Source organism: Prinia subflava, chromosome 1 (assembly GCF_021018805.1).
Source record: "Prinia subflava isolate CZ2003 ecotype Zambia chromosome 1, Cam_Psub_1.2, whole genome shotgun sequence".
Taxonomy (NCBI): domain Eukaryota; kingdom Metazoa; phylum Chordata; class Aves; order Passeriformes; family Cisticolidae; genus Prinia; species Prinia subflava.
The window spans coordinates 132373834-132397987 of record NC_086247.1 but is presented as its reverse complement, the minus strand read 5'-3'; the positions used below and the strand labels follow the sequence as shown (position 1 = coordinate 132397987).

The window sequence follows — 24154 nt, the reverse complement described above, 5'->3', positions numbered from 1 at the left end:
AATGTTCTTGTGTGATGAAATCCAGACTTAGTTGTTACTGTGACAATATCTATGTGACTATTTATTGAAAATGCTGTGATTTGTATTTTCTAAGTGTTGACTGATTTAGAAGTAGATCTACGAATGAATGCATTATTCCTGCAGGAGTTCTTTGAATGGCATTACGTACATATGCACATAAAAGCTTTTCTTGGCTTCTGGGAACCATATGGAAAACATCCTTTCCAAAATTCCTTTAATGAACCTTCTGATCTCCTTTTTCACCAGGCTTTTTCAGTACATAACAGGAACAGAAATAGAATACCAAGATCTCAGCCATGAGTAATGTGTACAACTACCAACAGTTTTCCTGGCACTGGCTATTGTTTTCAAGATACTACCATTGAATACTTTCATTACCAGTATGATTACTGAATTTGTTTTCTGTGCCATGTTCAGGAGTAAATTTTTACATTTGTGAAACAAATTGTCCCCAGTTGCTCAAGTACAAGAGGATATGAAGAGGACATGAAATCTCGCACTCAGATCTGAGTGATGAAGTTCTGACCTATTTTCTGCTGAAGTCAACAAAGCACCTGCTGCCGAGTTCAGCTGCAAGGGCTCTGGATCTGCTCCTGAGAGCTGCTGTACACCCTCCCTGCAAGCAAACAGCATTGCCTCCTCTGTTTGTACTCAGCCGATACTGGCACTTTATCCTTGGAGTAAACAGCAAATTGCAAATCCAGCTGCTTTGCATTTCCAGTACATCTTGGTGTGTTTTCACTTGACAAAACAACGTGATATCCATCCCCAAAGAAATTCCTTTGTCTTGCCTGCCGAAGGGCAGTCCTGTGGGTGTTTGAGACTATGAATCTGTAGAAGGACAGTCTTGTGGGTGTTTGAGGCTATGGATTAGCTGTGAGTGAGTGTACAAAGCAGCATACAGTCAGGCCACGGTTACTTTGTGCTTGTTCCTGGTGAGGGGAAATGAGACTTGGTTTGGCCTCTTTTAACACAAGGCCCTCTGAAAATACAAAGGAGCCTGTTCTCTGGGAGGAAAAAAAGCAGAGCACTTGCACTGTTTGTATTTCATAAAGCACAGTTTTAAATGGGACTTGCCGTGGCTGTCAGAGCTTAAACTCCAACCCACTGGCTCAGCTGTGAGAGAGGAAGGGCAAGTTTTAAACCTGTATTGGGAGAGAGGCAGAAATCCTGAGAATAAATCCTCTATGAAGTAATATCAAAACCCAGTATGTGTCAGTGCTCTGGAACTGTTGCTATTGGTAATAACATAAATCTGGAGTAACTGTCACTGAGACTAGAATCTACCACCAAAATGTCAAAATCTAGAGGATATTTGCTCAGAATGCTGCTACTTATTTTCGCTCTGATGTGTCCTTTTGTACTCATGCAAACACAGTGTCTCTCTCTTGTTCTGTCTTGTTTTCCTCCTCTCTTTCTGCTGCTTCCACCTCTCCTCCAGGGAGCTGTAAAGAGGTGTTACAGGCATCCTCACAACAGTGTCGTGACTTGGGCCTGTTGAGCCTATACCTGACCCCCTCTGCAATAAATGATTCTGTGAAAAATCATTGAAGGAAGCTGAAGTGTAGTATTACTCCATCATGGCACAGGTCAAGAAAAACTTCTGTGAAGACTTACATCAACACATGCATATCAGCTTAGGACAAGTATAACATATGCAGTGCTGGTGAGTCAGAGTACTTGGTGCCAGAATTATTTCTAAGAAATCTGTCTCTGTCAATTGCTGATATCCCACACTACTTTACCATTCTTTTGGGCATAAAGAACAGATTCTGGGGTAGAGGATGACATGAAGAGAGGGTGTATGCCCAGAATTAAAAAAGACTCCATTGTTGAGAAATGTTTTCAGAAGTATTGTTCAGATGGTTGTTAGTTTGTTTTTTTTTAATTTTATTTTTTAAAGCTGCTGGATAATGCTAGTTTGAAAGCCAGCTAGATATACTAGGCAGCATGCTTATATTTTCACGTATGTGAGTGTTCTTTGTACAGACAGCGAGAAGAGCAGAGAGGTAAAAAATAGTAAGCAATTCTCTTCCTATAAAACCAACACATTTTGTCTTTTCTTTATTCTTCAGTCCAAAGTAGACTTGGATCTTCTGTTTGCAATTTAATAGGAAGTCACCATCCCAGCTGGAACCTGTTTTTCTCCAACATCCTCAGCCTACTTGGATGACTAAGTAAAGATCTGCTTATGTGAGCATCCAAGAAGCAAATAAAAATGGGGGAAGACAAGTCCAGGCAGCTGGCTGAAGACAGGATCCCATTTTATTATTTGTTCCAAAGCTTCCCAAAACCTTTGTACAACTGACCACACCAGCAGCTGCATCTCAGGAAAAGAGGTTCCCAAAATGATAACAGAGCTCAACAGTGAAAAAAAAAATCTTTATTGTCTTTACAATATGAGTATTTTCATAGAATATCTGGAATATCACATCCAATGATTTATTTTTTGAAAAATCAACAGTATTATCTTCATGAGATATGACTATGACATATAATATAACCCCTCAAATAAAAGGATTTTCCTTCACTTTCTTTTCTTGCAACTCACTTCTTGCCCAAAAAATCACAGATCATTTTTTGCCCGTACTTGAAAAGGTGAGGCTTGTAAGCACTTCTTGCATCTCACTTCTCTATCTCCATTTTGATCTCTACTCCTTCCGCTTGTCCCTGAATTTCTGGTAGAGCAGTACAAGCAAAGATTCAGCAGTCTTTGACCTACACACTTTGAACATCAGTGTTCCTGTACACAAAGCAAACAAATCTTACTCAACTATCTCTAAGGCATCAACATGGCTCTCCTTGGATCAGCTATTAATGGAGGATAAACAATGCTAGGAGCTCTGTTCCTAGCTAGCATCCATTATGCACCTGTTCTATTGATGCTGGTGGCTTCTGGGGTTAGAAACAGGGAAAAGGGTGGAAACTCATGCAGGTGTGAATATGGTTCTCTGTGGATGTGTGTAGATGCAAGTAGAGCTGAGTCCTGTGGGACAGGATAAGAAAAAGGAGCAAACACTGTCTAACCCCAAAGTTTTTGTGGTTCTGCCCAGCTCTGGAGGAGTTCGGAACAACAGAGGAGGGGCATGGAATACCACCTGCTTCTCACATACCCTTCTTAGGATGGAGGGTAAATATGCAAGGGGAAATAAACAAAGCAAAAGAGAGCATCTGCACCTAAGTGAAAGCATGCCTGGGGTGCATAAAGTTGATGGCCTCATTTGTATTTAAAGCTTGTCATTGGGGTGGCTTTGTTTTCTACAGAGCCTGGCCAAGTTTTCACTTTTTCTCTCCCTCTCCAGACAGAGTTGGCTTTCAGACTTCGCTTTGATATGTCCTCATAATATTTTTTAATAATACAGTTTAGTCTAATTATACAGCAGACTTGTTGATAATGTAATTTGACTGTTCTGAGTATTTGGGATTTCTCTCCCAGCCCTGACGGATTTGTGTGAGAGGTTTGTCTATACAAGGAAATATCAGCACAAATTTGACAACCAGTACAGCACATGGAACAATGAGGGAGAGGATGTAGATGTTTGGAAGATACCATTTGTATGCTGATGGGCTCAGGAACCATTTTCCACCATAAACCAGCGTGTGTGCAGTGCAGAAAATCAGTGACAGATATCCCAGTTTGGACTAAAGGACAAGGAAAGAAAAAAAAGAAGGAAAAAAAAGGAGGTTAAACCAGTAAATTAAACCAAAACAAATGCAAATTTAAGGACACAGTAAGATTTGTGGCATGTGCCAACTTGGGGACTGGTGAAATGAAGCTCTTTTATATAGCATAAAGGCTCTTATTACTTTAAAAAAATCAGTTAAAATGGATAGATTAAATAGGTTTTTTTCCCTCCATCAATAACCCTTATAATATTTCCTAGTTCACACGCACTACCTAGTGGCTGTCATATTTGTGAAAAAACAGAGAAAACACTGACATTCAGTGGAGAGAGCCAAGATTTTTTTATGCTCTAGTGCTGATCCATCCAGAAGTATCATACTGTGCAAGTTTTTTGCCTTGATAAAACATTCATTGATAGTAATTTCCCCTTCTCTGGCCTCCCCTCCCCTCCAGCCTGCTTCCTGCAGAGGCATGGCAGCTTGCACCAAACTTCCTCCAAACAGAGAGCTGAGATTATAGTGTCACCAAGGGCAGCCTGTTTATAATCACAGCAGCTTTTACAGTCTGCAGAAATTGCAGATTCTCTTCACATGCTTGGCATTGAGAAGATTTGAGTTATAAAGTAATTTTCAGATCCATTTTAAGTGAACTATCTTGTGAACAAAAAAAATCAGCCCAATAAAATGGCTAAATTATTTTGTGACTTAGTACAATTGTGGAATTTGATGTTAAAGTCAGCTTTCCGTTTTTCCTTTAGGAGCTCACATGTTCCCAGATTTCTCTTGTTAATGCAGTAATCCCAGTTGTACCATAAGCAGCCATCAGAGAAGTTGTGAGTTTTTACAGCTCTATGGCCGTGTAAATTTTTTTTCACTGTGTGATGGTGGATAATGCACAGATCACATTTGGAGATACTAATGGAGAAAAACCATAAGTGTCTAGTGAACCTGGCCATGGCCACTGTTGATAAGGGAAGGAGGGTTTTTTTAGAAGAAGATTTTTTTAGAGATGGTCTTTTTACCTGAACAAATCGAAATTCTCTCCAGTTGACATTGTTGCTGACTGAAGGCAAGGAAGTTATTCCCAGAAGAACAAATAAAAAATATCCTAAAACTCCCAAAGCCAAATAAGAGTCACTAATCCAGGCACTGCTGGTGTCAAGTGGTTCTGTTTTATTGTTCAGTGCCTGAAGAAAAGAAGACCAGGTGTATTTTAGTGATAGCAGTTTTAGCACCAAGAAGTGGAAGAAGTTTCCTTACAGGTAATGAGGAGATGAACATTATACATTAACTCTCTGATCATCAGAGATTTACTTTGAATGCCTGCTCAAAAAGCAGGAGAGGAATTATGTTACATATAGGTTCCAAGTAACTGTAATTGAGGTACATATTTTACTCTTCTGTAGACCTGTTGAAGAGAGATATGTGATCCTTTGTTAAGTAAGATCAGAAAATTGTAATATATTCTATTCTTGAAGGTATATGAAGAAATAGTGATTACATTTTCCCTGATTATTTTATTAATATGGCAACTATCTAAGAGGAAGACTGAGGCCAGAAATCCCCTCAGCTCAACATAGTATCAACAAAATACAGCTATATCAATGTCGAAAAGAAACACGAGCTAGGAATATTACTCTATTTTAAAGAACATTGGACTGTCCATGTGGATTTCTGAAGCTCAAGGCAGAGGGTAGTATTTTAACAGGGCCAGAAGAAAGGAAGACTTCGAGCAGGGAACAAAATTTACCTGGGAGATGATTCCTTTGCTTATTCTCCATCTTACGAAGGCGCGCAATGGAAAAACAAGAGTGAACACAGCATGCAGGGAAGCAAATGCCAAGGCTATTAGTCCAAGTTGTTTCCTACACAGCATCCATTTGTCCAGCCAGTCTGGAAAACGGCGGTATTTGGTACCTCTGTATAACTGAATAATTGCAGCAAATATACCAGGAAGATAAACCAAGGCAAGAAGGATGAGTGCCATTACAGGGCAGACCCGATTTGGAATGGTTATTGCAATAAAAAATGAAAAGTTATTGTTTTCATAAATATAAGTGTAAATTACATCAAGAGCCAAACAGTAGAAGAAGAAGAATGCAGTTAAGCCAAGGGACAAAAAGAAGGGAAACTTCCACATTGGAAAGAGTTGCAGAGGGTAATTTTCTATTTCCTGAGCAGCCAAGAGGGATCCCTTATCTAGTGGAGTGAGACCCAGTGCACGAACAATATCCATGACCATTTGTTTAGCTTCCACATCATCTCCACAGACAAACACCTGCAGACAAAAACAAACAGAAGTTTATTTTTTACAGATTTTTGTAACTTTCTCTACTGCCATCCAGCCTGGATATGGACAGTAAACACAAGCTTCCTAGGCTGCTTCTTTACTTGCTTGGCTTACTGCTGACCTTAATTAATATAGGCAAAATAATATCCTATAGGTACTTTTGGCAAACAAGTCAAAGAACTTCGAATATGATTCTTCAGGGAAAAACATTGTTTCAAGTGGCAAGATTTTATATCTGGAAAGAACAATGTGTAACAGGCTTAGTATACGTCTTTGAGTAGAAGACTTCACATACTTTTCTGAGGATCTTCAAGTAGTTTGTAAGCACAAGATTTTATAAGACTAAATAGAAGCAAAATTTTCAATAGCAGTGAGTAAGAGCAAAATTTTCAGTTGCTGCTATTGTGATCCGTAAATACTCCACGGAAGTGAGGACAGATATTTTTAAAACATGATTTTTCCTGTCACAAAAGTAAATATTAGTTCTTTCCAGGTCTAGTAAAATACTGAATAGGTCATCTTTTCTGTGAGTGTGTAAGACAATAATCCTTTTGTAACTCGGAGAAAGGGGGCAAATTCTGCTCTTGTTGAGATGATAAAGGCTTATAGAACCTGAGTTTGGAAGCCCTTGCCTCTCTAGCCAAAACCATTTATCTGGCAGCAGAGAGCAAAGTTAGCAATGGTTTGAGTAGCTGGATGATTTCATGTGTTGTACAAGAGCACTTTCCTTTGAAGTGGCAGAAAACAGGGCCATAATAAATAATTTATATTCAAATTATCTGCTCTATTCCTTCCATGGCCAACTCTGTGCTTGCTGGCCTGTGGTTGAGGAGCTGGTTAAAACAGTTTGCAAACACTAATGTGTTAAACTTAGGTGACCATAATTTAAAAAACTTCAGTAATTTAGTCACCTTCCAGCATACTTCTTTTGCCCATACTCATTGTCCTATCATATCCCTTGCCTCCCTTGTTTTGCTTTCTTCATTTTATTCTTGCTTTGAAAGATCCTCCTGTCTCATTTCTGCTTAACTTTACAACTCTGATGAACAATTGATGTAACCCTCCTGTTTTGTTGTCTGTCTTGTAGCTCTGCTATCTTTCTTCTCTTGCATCTCTAGCGTCTCTAAACACCTTTCTGAGTTCAGAGGCAAGCTATTTATATTCCTTGTCATGCCATATTAAAAATGCAAAGGAAATTTTAGCTCAGGTTTAGTTTAAAATGGGAGATTATAGTGAAAATGCCATCTCAACTCTGCCTAATTCTGACGTCCCAGGTGTGTTTTGTGTAGCTGATAAGAAGCCCCTCAGTGTGTAACTCCGTGCAGAGGAAATCCCCGTTGCTCAGCCTTACCTGCCGGCTTGCGTCCAGCGTGCCCGACTGCAGGGCCCAGGCTGACACGGTGTTAAAGGCTTTCACAACCCTACTGCCAGGCAGCAGCTGAGCCAGGTACTCCGCGTTGGACTCGGGGTACTGGTTTAATTTCAAGTTGTTGCTTATATCCACCAAGACTTTTCCACGGAGAACTTCTGCTAGTGGTGTAAGAAAGTTGTAATGCTGCCTCTGGATTGCTATAATGATGATGGCAGCTTTCTGTGCTGCCTCTGCATGGCTCAACACCTCTGCATCCTTGGGAATCAGGTTGGATATCTGGGTGCTTCGGCTTCCATACACCACGGGGTAGCCAGACTGAATCATCTTATGCCCCAGAGCTCGTCCAAAATCTCCAGTTCCAAATATGCACACTGTCTCTCTTTTGTTAGAAGTGGTAGGAGCCAAAGCCATTGTGTTGGAGGAATTTTTTTTCATCTGTTAGAAAAACAAGTAACCAGAATGAACTAAGCAAAACATCAATCTCTTGAAAATAAAAGGTTTGTATTTACTCTGGATGTACAAAATAGACATCTTAGCCTCTTCTTGTCCTTTAATATGATTCCTGCACACTCTTCTAAATACACACTCTCAGAAGATTTATGTACAATTTTTTAAAAAACATTCTGAATATTCAGTCCTCCATCTCTTATGGCACTCTCTTTTCTATCCATTTTATGGATTTTAACATCCAGCCGAACTGTTTCAGATTTCCTCTCTCAAAGAGAAAATAGGAGGAAAAGACACAGGGGCACAGAGAGCAAGGGTAGCACACTTTTCAGAGTAATTTCTGCTTACTTATACTATAGAAAAGCATTGACGAGGAGTCTGTTTCTTATCAGCTTAGAACCTGAAAGATCTTTTCCAAAATACTTTATGAAAGGTTATTATGAAAGGTAGCTATAAACCTATCTGTTGTTCTCAGTATTTCCTTAATGCAAGTAGTCAGTGCCAGTTTGTTTTATTATTGTTCTTCAATTTCCTGAAGAATGTTCCAAGAAGCATTTGGACAGTGGACTTGAATATTTCATGCTGAAAATAGATTTCTGATATTTATATATTACTCATAGTAAAATTCTCTTTGAGGTTTTATCTCTCTTCCTTTATCACTGTACCTGGCAACTTCAAAGTCTTTAATGTATTATCCATGCAATCACAGTGTGTTCGCTCTGTACTTGCAGAGTGAGACCCATGATACAAATGCAGAATCAAAAAGGTCTGTTCCATAGGTCTTGCAGTGGGTCCACAAGCTGTCCTCCCTTAACAAAAGGTGAACTCAGAGCAGAAAACCAAAGACATCCAACAGGAGATCCTGGACTCAGGATCTCTCTGTCAGACAGACCTGTCTGACCCATCTCTTGAGCTGTCCATTAATTTGGCACTTAGAGCAGCAATTTAATTTGTAGGAGACCCAATTCAAGTCTTTTACTGCCTCATAGCTAACGATCCTAATTAGTGCTATGGGAATAACAGGTTTTATAATATGAAGGAAAGAAATGTGTGAAATGGTTAGCTGGAACCAAAACAACTTTGCTCTGGTTTATGAACCTTTTGCTTATATTCTTCTGTGAAGCACCATTCAGAATACTCGTATGTACTCGCAATTCGTATGTACTGCCTTTTACTGAGATGATGTTCTTCAGTTTCTTTTGTATTTTTCTCTAGCCAGAACAGTTTTTGCTTTCTAAAAAACTGACATGATTTTAAATTATCTGACCCAAAACTTGCATTTGTTTGGTGAATGAAAAAAAATCAAGCCTCAGCTTCCCCCTACTTGCCATGACTTAGGGATAAGAGCTGTGAGTCAAGGATGCAAACAGCTGTGGCCTGTGCTGTAGGGTTTCACCTTTGCTAGCAAGATAGACACATAAATTCTCATTCTGAGAATCACATGTGAAGATTTTGTCTTGGACTACTTCTGCATGTGGCTGTGCAGCCCTCAGCTGGCATCAGTGCCTGCCCAGCTGCATTCTTGCACTGGGCTGTGGGAGCCCTGGTTTGGAGAGATGCCAGGGCAGTTGCTTCTGGTCATCAGGGCAGGTGAGGATTCAGGCAGAGAAGGGCTGAACACCTCTGTGCTGGAGGATCTGTGTGGCTCAGACAGGTCCCACGGGAGGCTTTGCACTGCAGCAGGGTGTTAACCCTGGCTCTCAGCAGCTGGACTCAATGTACTTTGACAAATAGTACACTGAGCATGAAAACAGATCCTCAAAGGGACCCATCTGAATGTGTCTTGCCTATTTGTGTGCTCTGACACATGCATAAAATTGCAAAGTCCTTTGACATATTTGAAAATCATTCTCTAAGGGCTTTATTAATGTCCCAGGAGGCTCTAGTATGACTAAAGCTATGAAATTCCTTTCTAGGGATAGTCTGTATTTCAAAAAACAGAAGGTTGCTTACGCAATATTTATAAATGGTCCAACTCACTACCAAATAAGACTCAACTCTCTTTCCTTAATTTTAGTTTTTAACAAAATACTCTCCAATCTAAAATAAAAAGTAAAACTTATTTGTAACATGCAGTCATCCAGTTGAAAACATCTGTGTTTGTCCTCAAGAAATCCTCAAGTTATTGCTGAGTGAACTGTGCAATTCACTCTCCTCTCTAAACTAGGGCTGGAAAAAACCAAAACTCAGACCGATGATATCAGGTATTATATTTGGTAGATCAGTCAACTTGTGTTTTGTTTTGGGCTTATAATCATATTTAACATAGGAATGGATCCATCAGCAAGAAATAAGTCTATAAAGTACTTCCATTGTTCACTTATACTGAACACCTCATTTACTAGTGAACACTGGACTTGTTTTGCCAGAGAAGAAAAAAAAGAGGGAGAAGAAATGATCAAATAATGGAAGAAATGTGTTATTTTCAAAAATGTGGTTTCTTGAGGTGCTATCTAAGATGTAAAGGGAATGTACAAGGCATAGAAAGCTGAAGACAGTTAAGGTTTTCTTTAGTACTTGTGGTCTAATACAGCTTAATACCATTTTTAACAAGAGAGGCAATTTGATTGAATAAATTGAGCAGAATTCACCTTTTCTTCATAAGAGATAATCAGGATGCCCATAGCTGTTATGAAAGCACACATTATATATTAGAACTAAACTATTCACCAATGAACTTTTAAACAAATGAATTATATTGCAAAACTGATAGTGCGTCTATTATTTCTGAAAATCTCATGTAAGAAAAGGCAAGTTTATTTATTTATCCAGGTCTTCTGGACCATGCCTTCTTCTAAAAAAAACAGTAATTAATTTAATTTTCTCCATAGAATCCTTCTTTTTCTTGCTTTCAACATGTCTTTGTGTCAGCTGGCTCTAATTGAACTAAAAGAAGGTTGTTGGCTTGGCAGTGAATATCTGGAGGTTAATTCAGGCAGTAGGATACAACCATATAGAGAGTGTATAGTTACATCCTGGCACGGCTGTGTGTGTTTGAAGAAAATGCAGCATCTTATGGCAACTGTGTGGTTGTAAAGTCAAAAGAAGGAAATTGGACTCCAAGATTCATGACAGCAGTAGGTGGAATCTAAGAAGGTAGTAATTTTCTATAGAAGGAGGTGTTTTATTGTGGTGTGTCTGCATGAAGGATGGGAGGCAGAAATATATCACAAGGGACACAAGGTTTTTGTTAACTGGGAGCTCAGCCCAGAGGCTGACACTGGGCTGTCACTCAGCAGCCAGTGGCAGTGGAGCTGTGCTCCCTGCCCATGGGTTATGCTGGGTGCTCTCAAAGCACCAGAGGAAAGCAGAAATACCAGCAAACAAACATGCAGTAATCATTATCTGTTCTTTTACATATGTAGCTGTATATTATCTGAGAAAAAGCCATAGAGATTTGTATGCATACATAATATTTTTCCTTATATTCTCCTAACATTAGAGCACTTGTAAGGCCTTTTGTTATTTGAAAGATAATCTGTGTAAGCTTCAGCAGTGATTAACTGTGTCCTTTCTCCTCTGCATTGTTGTTGTATTCTTCTGCACTGAGTTATCCTATTTTAAGGATAATGGTGGTAATCTCTGAATTTTCTTGGCTGAAAGAAAACAAGAAATCACCTGCAACACCTTATTTTCCCTCATTGCATAAATACTAAGGGGAAGTGAACAATGGGGAAGGTACAATGTTTAGTTAAGCAGTTATATGCAAATACTTGATTATGTAGGAAACTGAATTAAGGTAGGCACATTGCTTTGCACATGGGAAAAAGGACAGATATCCTAGTGGAAGCAATACCGCAGATGAATGTCAAAACTAGAAAGGTGGAGATGGGATGGATAATGGAAATATCAGAAAGATGTAACATGAAATGCAAGTGGAAGATCAGTGGAGTGATTCAAAAGTTAGAAAGACAAGATGAAAGAAGCAGGAAATAATAACTTTACTATTTACATTTAAAAAAGGAACAAACCAAATTGCTCTGGTTGTGGTCTCAGGAGGTTCTTTCTAAGGCAAATGAACTGTGTTTAAACCAAGCCTGACAGATGCTTGTCTGTTGGAGTCCAGGGCATCCCTCTGGTTGCCCTGAAGGGTCTGAGACCTGAGCAGGAGGGTTTGGAGACTGGACAAGGGGGTCTGGGATCTGTGCAAGGGGGTCAGCCAGCCTCACACAGAGCCCAGGAGGACACTGCCTCTGATCCCTGTCCATGGGAGTGAATGCCCACATTGTACAAATTACAAGCCAAGTTTGAAATAAGTGGGAGTTAGTTTATCACAGAGTGTAAATGTAGAATCTAGGATTTTTAGTATATGGGTTTGAAGAGGCAAGATGAAGGAATTGGGGAGTGCTCCTGTCCTCCTTGTTCTTGCTCTCATCTCCCCTTTTCTGTCGAGTTAGATCACAAGGATTGGCTTAGAGTAGAAATGACATGTTAACATAGGTAGTAAGTATTGGTAAGATTTTGTAAATAAAAAGTATGTTGTGGACAGTGGTTGGATCAAGGAAATGGTACAAAAGGTCCGGGACCCTCTGATCCGGCCAGTCCGCTGCATGTCCTGCTCTGCTGGGGACACCTTACAGAGCTGAGAAAGAACTGAGAGATAATGAAAGAATAAACAACCTTGGAAACACTAACTGGCGGACTCAGCTTGTCTTCTCTGACTCTGGCACTGGACCTTTCAGGCAAGAAAAGCTCAAAACCCCTACATACCTCAGAAAACAGCTACCCCGAAGTGAATCTCAAAAAAAAAGCAACCCTGAGACTTGTCTAACCTGTTTGTGAGATATTCCTGTGTTTTGGATGCTGAAGCCTCTTGCTTACTGCTTTCTCAGCCATTTTATTAGGCAAATTTTTGTGTGAGCAATCTGTATTGCCTCCCCCATAGTAGATACAGCTGTCAAAGCTGTCAATGTATCTTCCTTCTCTTTTCAGCAGCCTTTGTTGGACATGAAAGCTGTTACCATTTCACCCTTTTCTTCTAGAAGATAAAACAGTCCCACATCTTTCCTGCAACTTGTGTTTCTTAGAGTGGTGATCTTTCTCATGGCTTTCGTCTGATCTTTCTAGGCTAAACTGCTCCAACTGTTAATTAGAAGTGTGGTGCTGACTGCAGTACTGTCACAGAGATCTTACCAGATAGAAAAGGATTGCTTTAGTTGCCTCACAGTCCCCATGTAATCCTGCTGTCACATTTGTCTCATTCACAGCACAGCCAATTCAGTAATCAGCTTGTGATGCATTAAGGTGATGAGGGTTTTAACAAGGGGTGTGTGGCAACAGGGACCAAGATGTAGAGTGCAACACCTGGTGCTGAGCTCATGATTTTCACACCATCCAGGTGTCAGATTTCCACCTTGGACTAACTTTAGTCCAGCACTGCAGTCTGCATGCCCCCTAGCAGCTGAATGCATTTGGATCCACCTAAAACACATCCTCTGGCTCACCTTTTGTGGTAAGAAATCTAGTTTCGTATGTTCCAGGGTAACTCTGAAGTGTAAAGTAAAGCTTGAAAAGTGATGATTTGCTTCTACATCTGAGCAGAATTGAACAACCAATGCAAATGTATCCCCTTACACCCAGTCCTTTAATTGGAGTTCTCCCACGCTACTTGCTCCATCCTTGATTTCTGTAGTGTTTTCTGACTCAGAGCTCTATTGTGCACTTCTCCCTGCTGAATAGTACCATATTTTTTTCACACTGTAGCTTCAATTTGTCAAGATCATTCTGATTCCAGACTGTCCTCTAACTTGCTTGCAGCCCTTTTCAACTTTGGCAGATTGTCAGCTTTAATGAGTACTGTGTATTCCAGTGTGTATGCCATTTAATGAAAGGAATTGGAGTTTTGCCAGGAGAAACCCCCTGTATATCTGCAGTAAATGCAGTCTTCTATTTTGACAATGGTTAACTGAAAGACTGAAAAATGTTTCTTTTTCTAGTTCTACAGAACCCTACCTTGTATTAGTTTAATCTAAACTGCATTTTTTTAGTTTGCTTTTGAAATTTTTCTTTAATATTTACCATACTAAAAAATCGCTCATGTCAAGTTATATCACTTCTGTGATTCACAAGGCCTGTTATCCTTTAATGAGAAATAATGGGGTTGGTTTGAAATTACTTATTCTTGATTAATCCATGTGCCTATCATGTGTTTCTTTCTTATTTTCTATTTGATTCCTCTATTTGTTTGAGAATTGTCTTTAAATGGATTATTTTAAAGGGCCATAATTCTGCACCTCCTCTTTCATCTTACATTTAAAGATAGCTGTTATTACATTTCCAGTCTTTCAAAACTTCACCTCTTCCACACAATTCTTACAGATAGTTACTTGCAACCATGGAAATGCTTTGGTTATCACCTGAATGGTGTTAGATGAATTCCGTCAGCCTCGCTGATCTCAGGTCATTTAACTCATGTAAGCTTGGCCTAATCTCATTCTTCTATCATTTAGCAAGTGTTTCCAGCTCTTCACTACTGATGTAAACTGTCATGGTTGAACCTTCCAGTGAACAAAAGCAAAATACCCATTCCAGAGATGGCTTTCTTGGAGTCATTAGTCAATAGCTTCCCTCAGCTGAATGGCAGATCAATTCTTTCCTTGATTTTTCTTTAATGGTTTATGTTTTTACAAGAGTTTTTGTTATTCTATATGTTCCTTATGAATTATATTTCTTTTTGTGCTGTGGCTTTTCAAATCATATAAACATATTGGTACAATTCTGTGCTTGTCCATAGATTTTGGTTTATGTGTGTTATTTGAATTTGAAGTTTTGAAGAACTGACAGCTCCAGCCACATGGCTCTCTTATGGCAGTCCTTGCTCTGCATTACAATCTTTATATCTCTGGTTTTAACAGTTTCTTTAAGCAGCTGCCAGTCTCCTGACCTTATTTTCTTTTCAAATTATACTTCTCATATAACATCCCCTTCCCACCTTCAGAATCCAGCATACTCTGCTTGTTATTCTGCTAGGAGAACAAATCCATTTCTGAGCACTTGATGTTTCTTGGTTACCTGTGGAGGCTCCAAACTGTGACAGAACCTCTGTATTTTCCCCTCTTTTTCCACAATCTTCTACTGGGGTTATATTCTTTTATCTCTTGATTCAGGGCAAAAGTTTAGAAGACAAAGCAGGATATAAGGACTATGAGAAGAGAAAAGGCCAAAGGAATTTGACCTGTTGCCATGTAAAAGAAAGGTTTATAAGTAGGTTACCATAGGTCATGGTGTTGCCTACTGTAGGAACTAGTGCCAGGATTTACAACACTGGTCCATTTATGTTTCTTTTCTTTTCTTTCTTTCTTTTTTTTTTCTTTGTTTTCTTTGTTTTTTGTTTTTAAGTTCATTGTAAGAATCTTAATCCCTGAGATGAACATAAGGATTATATACACAACAAATATTGTGGGATTTTAATTATAAAAACAATGGATCAAAGGCCTTCTTTTTACGTAAACAAATTCTTTTTACTGCTGTTTCCATGTAAATAACAGCAAGGATTCTGTTACTTTATGCAAATAATAAAAAGTGTTAGAGATAGGAATGGCCTTTCTGGAGCAGCTTGCCATTGATCCACTACAGTATTCTGGAGGCAAATAAAAGTTCTGGCATAATTTATCTTGCTCATTATATAGCATGCTGAGTGTAGATTCATATGTGTGAATTCATATATGGTTGTACAGAAGTCATGACAAAAGTATTGACTGCATATTCCAGGAATCCTTTGTAGTAGAATATGGGCATGAAATCTGTTTTCTAGGTTCACCTGTCCAGAAGAACCTTGTTTTTCCATATTTCAAAAGGGTTATTCTTCTATAATGATGGAGAGACACTTGGATTGACATTTGGGAGCTTATTAAATTGAGTCTATTGCACAGATGAAACTAATTGTACCTTGCTACATAGAGAAGTTAATTCTTCTCTTGGGCTCACTAACCTGCAGTTTAACTCTGCTTGTGCAGTAGTGAACCTGGGGCACCTGGGACACGTGGTTTGGGTTCTGACTATGCTCTCATTTTAAGCTACTTTGTTTTTGGCTTCTATATCTCTTGTTTTCATTACAGCAAAGATTAGCTGAGCTTTCTCACGCAGCATCCACATAGATAAGTCCTCAAGCCTTTATCAGAGGCTTTTTTCAGTCAAAGTTCTGTATCTCTCTAGTCAGGAAACACCTGGAAGCATGCAGCTCCTTACATGGATTCAGGAACTTGCTTACATAGTTTGAACCACTCAGTCAGGGCTGAGCACAACTCATTTCAATGACAGAGGTTCAGAGCATTCTCTTCTAAAACATTTTGAAAAGGGATTCCCACCACCACTACAGAGAGTAAGCCCTGAACACTGTTGGACTTGATGTGATTGTTCATTTCAATTTTGCTGGACTACTGTGAGCTGATCTTGAATTGGCATTTAGTGTTGAAATGGTGAAAATGAACCCTTGTCTCCTGTCCTGCAGACCTTCCTCATACACCTTTGAACAGACCAAGCAGGTTCAGTCAGGTTTGCTCTCCCAATGCCTCTGCTCTCCTAATCCCTCCCTGCCTGATAAACCTGCATCCTTCTCAATCATGTTGGGCACTCCTGGTAACCACGGTGCTGTGACACCATCCCAATGGCATGTACTTATGCTAGTGGCAATAAAGAGCACTGCCAAAGGCAGTGGACATGGCCAGGATTATTTTTTTTATTTATTTACTTTATTTTTGAATATCAGGCCTCTGTTTCTCACTTTTTCTTTTTAATTCTACGTACCTGTGGGTGGGCACGGTGAACTTGAACAAAATAAGTAAATGGGTAGGTATGTCTATTTGGATTTATACATTTTTATCTGATAAATCTTAGTTTCTCATACTGTCAAGTTCTCCAAAATTAAAAATTTTCTATCTCAAATAGATTTAATTGTCATTATTGTCTTAAATGTTTATTGCATGTACTGGCAAGCAAAAGTCATCCCTAACTGTAGGGTTTTTTTTTGTAAATAAGACTCCTGCTTTGTCTTGTAATCTATGACCAAAATGTGTATATTGGATAATAATGCCCTAATACAGTAAAATTACACATAGTAGCCCATTAACTATAGTACAAAGAGAGAGACACTATTACTTTATTTCTTGCATAAGTGGTACTGCATCTTTGGAATGCTTTATGAAGTAGTTCACACATACGTAATATAGAGTAATCTGTTGTGACGTGGAAAACAGGTGAAATGAGATTTAGAAGTTCTCCCTAGAAAGACAGGTACACTACTCTGAGGCAATCCCATTTACTTAAAATTTCATTTTACTATTCCCACAGAGAGAGAGAAAGAACACTCTATAACAAATACTGTTATACTGTTTCTTATAAGCTGACAGCTGTGGAACCAAATCTGCCTTAAATTACAAATTGCATTTTCTGTTTCTTGATGCACCTAAAACTAATAGGCATGTGGCTAAACTACTGTCCCATGATTAATACAGTACTTAAACACAAAGGAAAACAAAAGAATAGGTCCAACAAACCTATTATAACAAATTAGTCATGAACTTTCTTTCAAGCAAATGAATATCTGCTGTTCTTCTCAGCAGAAAATCCTGGGCTCCAAGTTTTGACAGAGCTGATAAAAAATAATTTTTTGAGACAATAAATCCTCCTATGGAGGGCATTACATTTCCCACCTCATCACTTTTTATCAGGAGTACACTAAAACTGCCTGGAGGCTCCTCAAACAGATGAAATATAGTCCTAAATAGATGTGCTTAATGTTATCTAAATCATAGCAAAATACTGAGAGGGCTGGAAATCTCACCACCTGCAGCTGCTCCCACAGATACGTAATACACAGCTATAACTTGAGAAATTTCTTCAGTCTCTTCAGGGCTGTTGTTCTATTTTGAGGTTTGTAAGTATTAAACTTTAATCCAGCCTATTCAACTGCAAGAATTTTACTCCTTAAAACATGTGAAAGCAAGCAGGTGTGAGGGAGAGAGAGACCTGCCCACAGTGCAGGGGCACTGGGTTTATCCCAGCTGGCCCAGGAGATGCTCTGAGGCCTTGGAAGCCACGCTTGCAGATCCACCAGGCATGGAGAGGCACCTCTTGGATTCCTGCAGAGTCGCTCCCTCACTGTGAAGCTATTCTCTTGAGCATCTTTTATCTGCCATTTAGAGACAGAAACAAGTAGCTGTGTCTCACAGAGAAATATCACTAGAAATAATGAAGCCTGGCTTCCTAGGGGTTTGTGTTTCTTGGCTGATTACAGGCACTGATTGGAACTGTTTCTAATCCCAGGAGATGACTCCTATAACATTTCTTCCAGTGGATTTTAGGTATTTCAAATGTATATAGTCACATTATAGTCTTTCATTCTTCAGGACTCTTCTGTGGGGTCTCCACCTGCCCTCTTTCATGAAACATGAGAAACGAGCACTCTGCCCTCCTGGAATATTTGTTTGAAATCATCACTAAAAAATGACTGAGGAACACACATAAATGTGAGACACTCAGGTACCTCTGCACAAGTGAGAGGATTTCTCACATCCTATGAAATCAAGCTAAAGTAATGGACACCCCAGAATTTGTTACGTACACACACCCAAATACATGTCTGTACTACCCAAAGAGAAGGAAGCAAGTGAATGAAGCAGTTTTGACCCAAAGTCATTGTGGTCTCCTGAAACTAATGGAGAATGAGGAAGGGGATGTTATTTGGGAGGCTTTTACTGACAGCCATCGCTGCTTTGCAGTGAGACTGGAATTAGCTGAAATTACACCAGCAACACTAAAAGTGTGAGTGTTCACACTGCATATTTATTATGAGCTCCAGGAGAGCATGAAAAGCCTGACTCTCTTCCCATTTACACTAACAAATTCTTGATTTGCAGTTCTCTTGCTTTTGGACCAGGTTGCACAAGAGGGGAAATGAAGCCTAGTTGTTTTGTGGCACCTTTCACAGAAGAAAGGGCAAGGTGGCTGCAGTGACAATGTTCTTGACTGTCTTACACTCTTGGAAATCTGAGAAGTGAGAATATGATGAAAGATTTAAGGAAAGAGAGCATGAATATGAAGTTTTCTTGCCAAAACAAATAAATGTGGATTTGCAACATATCTGGAATATATCAAGCAGATTTTACAGAAAGTTCATTAATCTATGATTAAGATCTGATTTATGGACATATCCACTAAAGACTGTGGATAGCTTCATCAGTGCTCTTACTCACTTGTGTGAAGTGTACTAACTGTATTTACTTGCTCCTTTTGGTTTCCTTTCTTTATTTTATGTGGACTTGAACACTTTCCTCCCTCACTTGACTGAATTTGAGTGGCATCTGCAGAGATGTGTCTGCCTCCAGGACAAAATGAACACTGATATTTTCAGAATAAATTATTCCTAAAAAAAACCCAAAAACACCCTCCCCCCACAAAACAAAACAAAACAAAAAAGAAAGGCAGTGAGATAGATATTTTTATATGCTGTTGCATTTTTCAATAAGGAATAGTTCTTATCAGGCAATCTTTTAAATTCTTCTTAAGATGGAAGAAGCTCTCTTTCTTACTGAGCAACAGATTTCAAAACTCTTTAAGCAATAACCTTAAGTTACAGACTTTGAAAATTAATTGCTGAGAAGCCTGAATTTAGAAATCTGCTTTTAAAATAGAAGAAAAATGCCAGTGGTGGAATTGGTAAAAAATTGACAGAGCTGTTCAGGGCAGCATCCAGTGCTGAGAAAAGGAAAGATCTAGGGTTTGTGACTTTTTTTTTTTTAGCAAAGCCTTCTTTGAGTTCAGCCCATGTTTTGCAGATGCCCAAGCTGCTGCTGCTGGTGATTCCTGCCTGGCAAGCAGGGATGGGTGTGCACAGCAGTGAGTCAATAGCTGCTCTCCCAGCCCAGATGTTGATACAAATGACTCTGCCTTGAGGCACTGGTCTTGGGGCACAGCACCACCACCAGCTTGCTTACAGGGCAACCAGAGTTATCGTGTGCCACTGCATGGGGGACAGGAAACCTTACAAAACATCTCTTAAAAATCCCTGCTGCTTGTGCCCTCTTACACACAGGCTGTGGCCTTCAGAGAGAACCTACCCTGATTTCTGTCTTCTACTTGCTCCTGGGTCTCAGTTAAGGTCACTGTTCCTACTCCAGTGAAGTATGTGGGGTCGAGGCAGGAGTCACTCTTGGTTCTGCATGTCAAAACTATTCAATAAACAAAAAAGGAGTGAAGGAAAAAGTGGATATTTGGAACAGAGACAGATAAAAGCTTTTTACTAAACTTAGCTGAAGAGCAAAGGAGAGGATGCCAGGAGGTACAAAATAAAGTGTCATGCTGCTTTTGTAATTGCCTAATTGGACAAAATAATTCCCTCCTGCAGGGTGACCCTCTCTTGCATCTCCAGCAAGGAAATGCAATACAAAATAAGGAACTGAGTTTTCTGAATAAACTCATTGTTTTTATTGAATTACCATTTTATGCTATTATGATTATTGCATAATTATCCACTTGTTGTGAGTACTCATGTCTTTTTACATATTTCCTGCTCTCACAGTCATCATAGCATAGGACCACCCCAGAGAAATCATTTGTCAAACTATCCTCTGCTTTAATGATGCCAGAAAGTGTTTTGCTCTTTGGCAATCAGCATCTCCACTTAATTTCTTAGCTCTCAAGGCTTGTTTATCTGGAGGTCTCCAGAAACTTGCTCATATAGTTGGCATCACTAAAGGTGACAGGCAGCAGTAAAACACTTTGATCCCAGTCCTCAGGTGCTGTAACTTGTCTGAATTGGATGGCTAAGCCTTTTCACCATTGATCATTGAGTTTGTAGCAGATTATTATAATTAAGCACCTCTGAAGTGTTGAGTTATATGAAGCTCTGGAGCCACTCAGGTTTCAGAACTCAAATCACATTTATTAATATTCTCATTTTTTAGGGAAATTGTGCTGTTTATGGAAGTGGTTTTTCTGCACATTCTTGTTTGTCCTGGTGAGGCTGCTCCACCTGGGAGAAGCACATGTAGGGAACTCATCCAGAGCTAAGAACCTGTACTCACTCCTGATTTAATCTTAACCTCATGTTTTCCAAAGACAGTCGTGGGAACTGCATGTCCCAGTGGAAGGTTAGACCTAGCCTGAACCAGGCTGATCTGTGTTGTTCTGCCAGTGCCACAAACAAGGCAGCTCAGCCAAGCACTGGAAGAGCAGTCCCAAGCCAGGCAGCCTGAACCTGTCTCCAGCCTGGTGCTACCACCAAAGTTGGGGCATTTCTCTGGTAACCCCACCCCAGGAGAGACAGCACCTCCACAGTTTGGTGAAGGAAACAAAACAGCTGAAAGTCACCTTTGCAATTGAGCATCCATGGCTGTACTCAGCAGTCACTGGGAAGTTGGGAGGAAACTTTGTCATTCCTCTAATGAGTATTAGAGACATCTATTCCCTGTTTCCAAGAAGCACCAATACAACCAGTGCTTACCTGAGCTGCTGCCTGCTGCCTGGCACAGTCCCAGCACCCTGCCCAGACTGCCACAGCTGGGAGGAGAGAGCTGTCGGGAGCCCAGGAAGGGCTCACAAGGACATTCGGGAGTGCACCTATTTCCCACAGCCCTCCCTACAAACATCTAGTAAGTGAATTAAATGAGTATTTTATTGAGAGTGCTCTCACTAAGGGAAGTACATGTTGGAGAAATTGGTTCTAAACAGTGATGTCAAAAGAGGAAAAAACCCCAGTATTTTGTTTTAGAGCATGCAGGGACAAAAATCTCCCCACATTTGAACTGCAATAAGCATACAAATGTTATGTTTAAATACCTGTCTCAACCTTTTCTTCCCAAAACCTGGCTTTTGAACCCCTAAGTCAGTATACATTGAAATCTGAATAGAATAAAAATGAAGTCAAAATGCCAATGTCTCAAAAATGTCCCACAGAAAACAAGATATTGAAAATGTTGCAGTTCCACTCTGCTAGTTCAGCAACCAAGATGAGAAAGGAAGAAATGTTGGCTCAAATCTTGAAGTTACCAAATAGAGAGGTTTAAATAAAAAATAGACTGGGCAGTGCAGTCAAAGAGACCTTAAAATATGTAGATTTTAAATACTCTGCCTGAATGTCTCAGTTGCTGTCTGAGAGACTGGGTTTATAGGGAGCACCCAACACCCACACTGATGGGGTTTTACTTTGTAGTAAAAAGATGAGAAGAGATGGAGTAGCTCTGGTCTGGTCCTTTGAACTTAATTCCAATTAGTTGTGAGATTGTTTTGTTTCACCCACGAGCAGCCAAGATTGCATGTCCCCAGCTGCTCACATTGCAAGGTGAGACATGGAATGATACATGGGGGAGGGCAGCAGATTCATTCCCAAGCAAGCTCCTGCCCTGAAAACAACTACTAGTGTAGGCTACACACTTTGTTAATAATTTCTCAACACAAATAGACCCCTCATCTGAATATCACTTCTGCCAATAACTAGGAGAAGTAATTAAAAAAACCCACACCATCTGCCTAAAAATCTACAAATATGAAAAATGCTTAATATGTTTATGAGAAAATTCCAATATGGAGGAAGAAAACACAGAGATGCTTGATTTCTCAATGACTATTAAAATGTTTTGGTATGTAGTTACAGTGCTACTTCATGCTAGTCTAAATCATTGCTATTAACAAATCTAGGAGCTTCAGAAAGGCCACATCTAAAAAATAATTTTCATCTTCCACTAATTGTATCATTTTATGAAGTCTTAACAGACTTGAAAAAATTAGCCTACAGTCTGAGTGACAGTTTGTGTTACAGATTTAGAGGGGATATGAAATTTTCGTATATCAAAGCTGAAGAACAGATCTGACAGCTGCAAATGTTCTCTGAATTAATAATGTGGAGCTAGTATAAGACAATATTTAAGAAAAATCCATTTCTTTCTGCAGCATTGAAGCCCCTTGCTTATAAAATATTAAACAGGATTAAAATTGGTGTGCTGCCTGAATGGGAAGAGAAAACTTGAAATCCACATATGAATCCAGAAGAGAAAAGAATCATTGGCTCCAACTTTTATTAGTGATAACTTATAATTCGGGGTAGAACAACACCCTGCCCTTGCTGCTAAAATTCAAACCAATATTTTGGCACTGGCACAGGAAAGAAAATCCACTTTCTACCTTCATTATTTAAACACCACTGCCCAACCCTTATTTGCAGAAGCTTTCTTCACTTTAACTAAAACAACAAACCTCTGGAAGATTAAATAAGCTTCTTATCTGCTGTGTATGCAATATTAATTGACGAATTTGAAGTTCTGGTTTGTCCTGACTTAAGAGAAAAAACTCTTCCTCTTGCTCAGTGCTTCCTTACATCAGCTCTTAGTTACAAATAGGTTGTGTAATGTCAGTAAAAACCCAGGAGACGTGGCCTGGCTTTGTGGGTTTTGTCCAGCAGAGAGAAAAGGCTGGACTGAAGTCTCATCAAGAGGCTTAAAATTTTAACTTCAAACCCACCTAAACTTCTCAGATTGACAGTTCAGCCATTTTGTTCCACATTCTCACCTGCAGAAATGAGAGAAACCTGTGTCATCTGTGTAAAACTCACCTGTGCACTCAAGCTGATGCAGTCCCCCTCAGCAAGTCAGTGCTTTCTCAGCTGGTGAGATGCTGTACATGGACCAAGGGAAACCTCAGGAGCTGCAGAGAGGTCCTACTGCCTGGAGCAGACACAGAAACCCTGAAGCCCAGCTGGTATTTATCTAGTGGAAGCCAGGGTGAGTGTACAGGGCAGGAATATGTGAGGGGATGTTGCAAGCCTTTTCTGTCTGCGCGGGATGAAAGAACTTCCCGTCAAAGGCTCAGGGAAAGTCCCAGCCTTGTATTTACAGCTGAGGTGAAGCTGTGGTTGCTCTTGTCATGCTGGCACTGACTTGCCCCTTGGCTATTGGCCAGAGCTAAGGTTTGGCTGCCTTTCCCCACTCTTGGAAGACTAACCAGAATTGCATAAGCCAGAAATGTTGTAGAAGCACAACAGGAAATATTTGCCTTGAAGGAAAGCTGCTGTCTTGTGTCTTGGCTCTCCTGTGCCAATCCACCTGTAGGTAAGGACAGTAGGATTTCCACCTTGGGATGAAAGGAATTTGGCATGGGGGTGGTTGCAAGTAGCTGGTGTCTGAAATTCTCTGGATAGTGTTGGTAAATGCAGCTATCCTGTGGTGCCAGAGTCTGTGATGGATAAGTGTTGAGAAATAAGTCTTTAAGGGATAAACCACTGTGTAGATGTAAATTTTGTGATGTTACATATCTGTTTGAAATGGGACATAATTAAAAACAGATGACTTGAGCATCATTGAACTAGATCACAATCCAGGTAAGAGCAAGGGGCTAAGAGAGTCCCACTAGCACTGAAATTTTCTAAGATGGAAAAGTGACTTGAAGGGGAATTTAAATAATATAGAACT

General features: G+C 39.7%; 1 protein-coding gene across 2 annotated transcripts; it reads right to left on the bottom strand.

The window, feature by feature from the left end:
* Positions 1-1884: 1884 nt before the first annotated feature.
* STEAP4 (STEAP4 metalloreductase) lies at positions 1885-23487 on the bottom strand. 2 transcript variants are annotated; one of them, XM_063420984.1, is made up of 6 exons: positions 23299-23487; positions 19811-19921; positions 7287-7742; positions 5396-5923; positions 4668-4832; positions 1885-3663 (listed from the first exon to the last, which is right to left on the bottom strand). In XM_063420984.1, the coding sequence occupies exons 3-6, from the start codon at positions 7740-7742 to the stop codon at positions 3394-3396; spliced, it is 1419 nt and encodes a 472-aa protein (XP_063277054.1). In that variant the 5' UTR covers positions 19811-19921; positions 23299-23487; the 3' UTR covers positions 1885-3393. The 2 variants fall into 2 exon arrangements, with proteins under 2 accessions (XP_063277054.1, XP_063277046.1); XM_063420976.1 differs by lacking the exon at positions 19811-19921.
* Between the last annotated feature and the right edge of the window lie 667 nt (positions 23488-24154).

Coding starts and splice junctions, on each gene's coding strand:
- STEAP4 (XM_063420984.1), bottom strand. CDS start 7,742: ATGAAAAAAAATTCCTCCAACACAATGGCTTTGGCTCCTACCACTTCT. Junction 5,924..7,286: donor CGCTGGACGCAAGCCGGCAG/GTAAGGCTGAGC, acceptor TTTTGTCTGCAG/GTGTTTGTCTGTGGAGATGA. Junction 4,833..5,395: donor GCAAAGGAATCATCTCCCAG/GTAAATTTTGTT, acceptor TCTTTTCTTCAG/GCACTGAACAATAAAACAGA.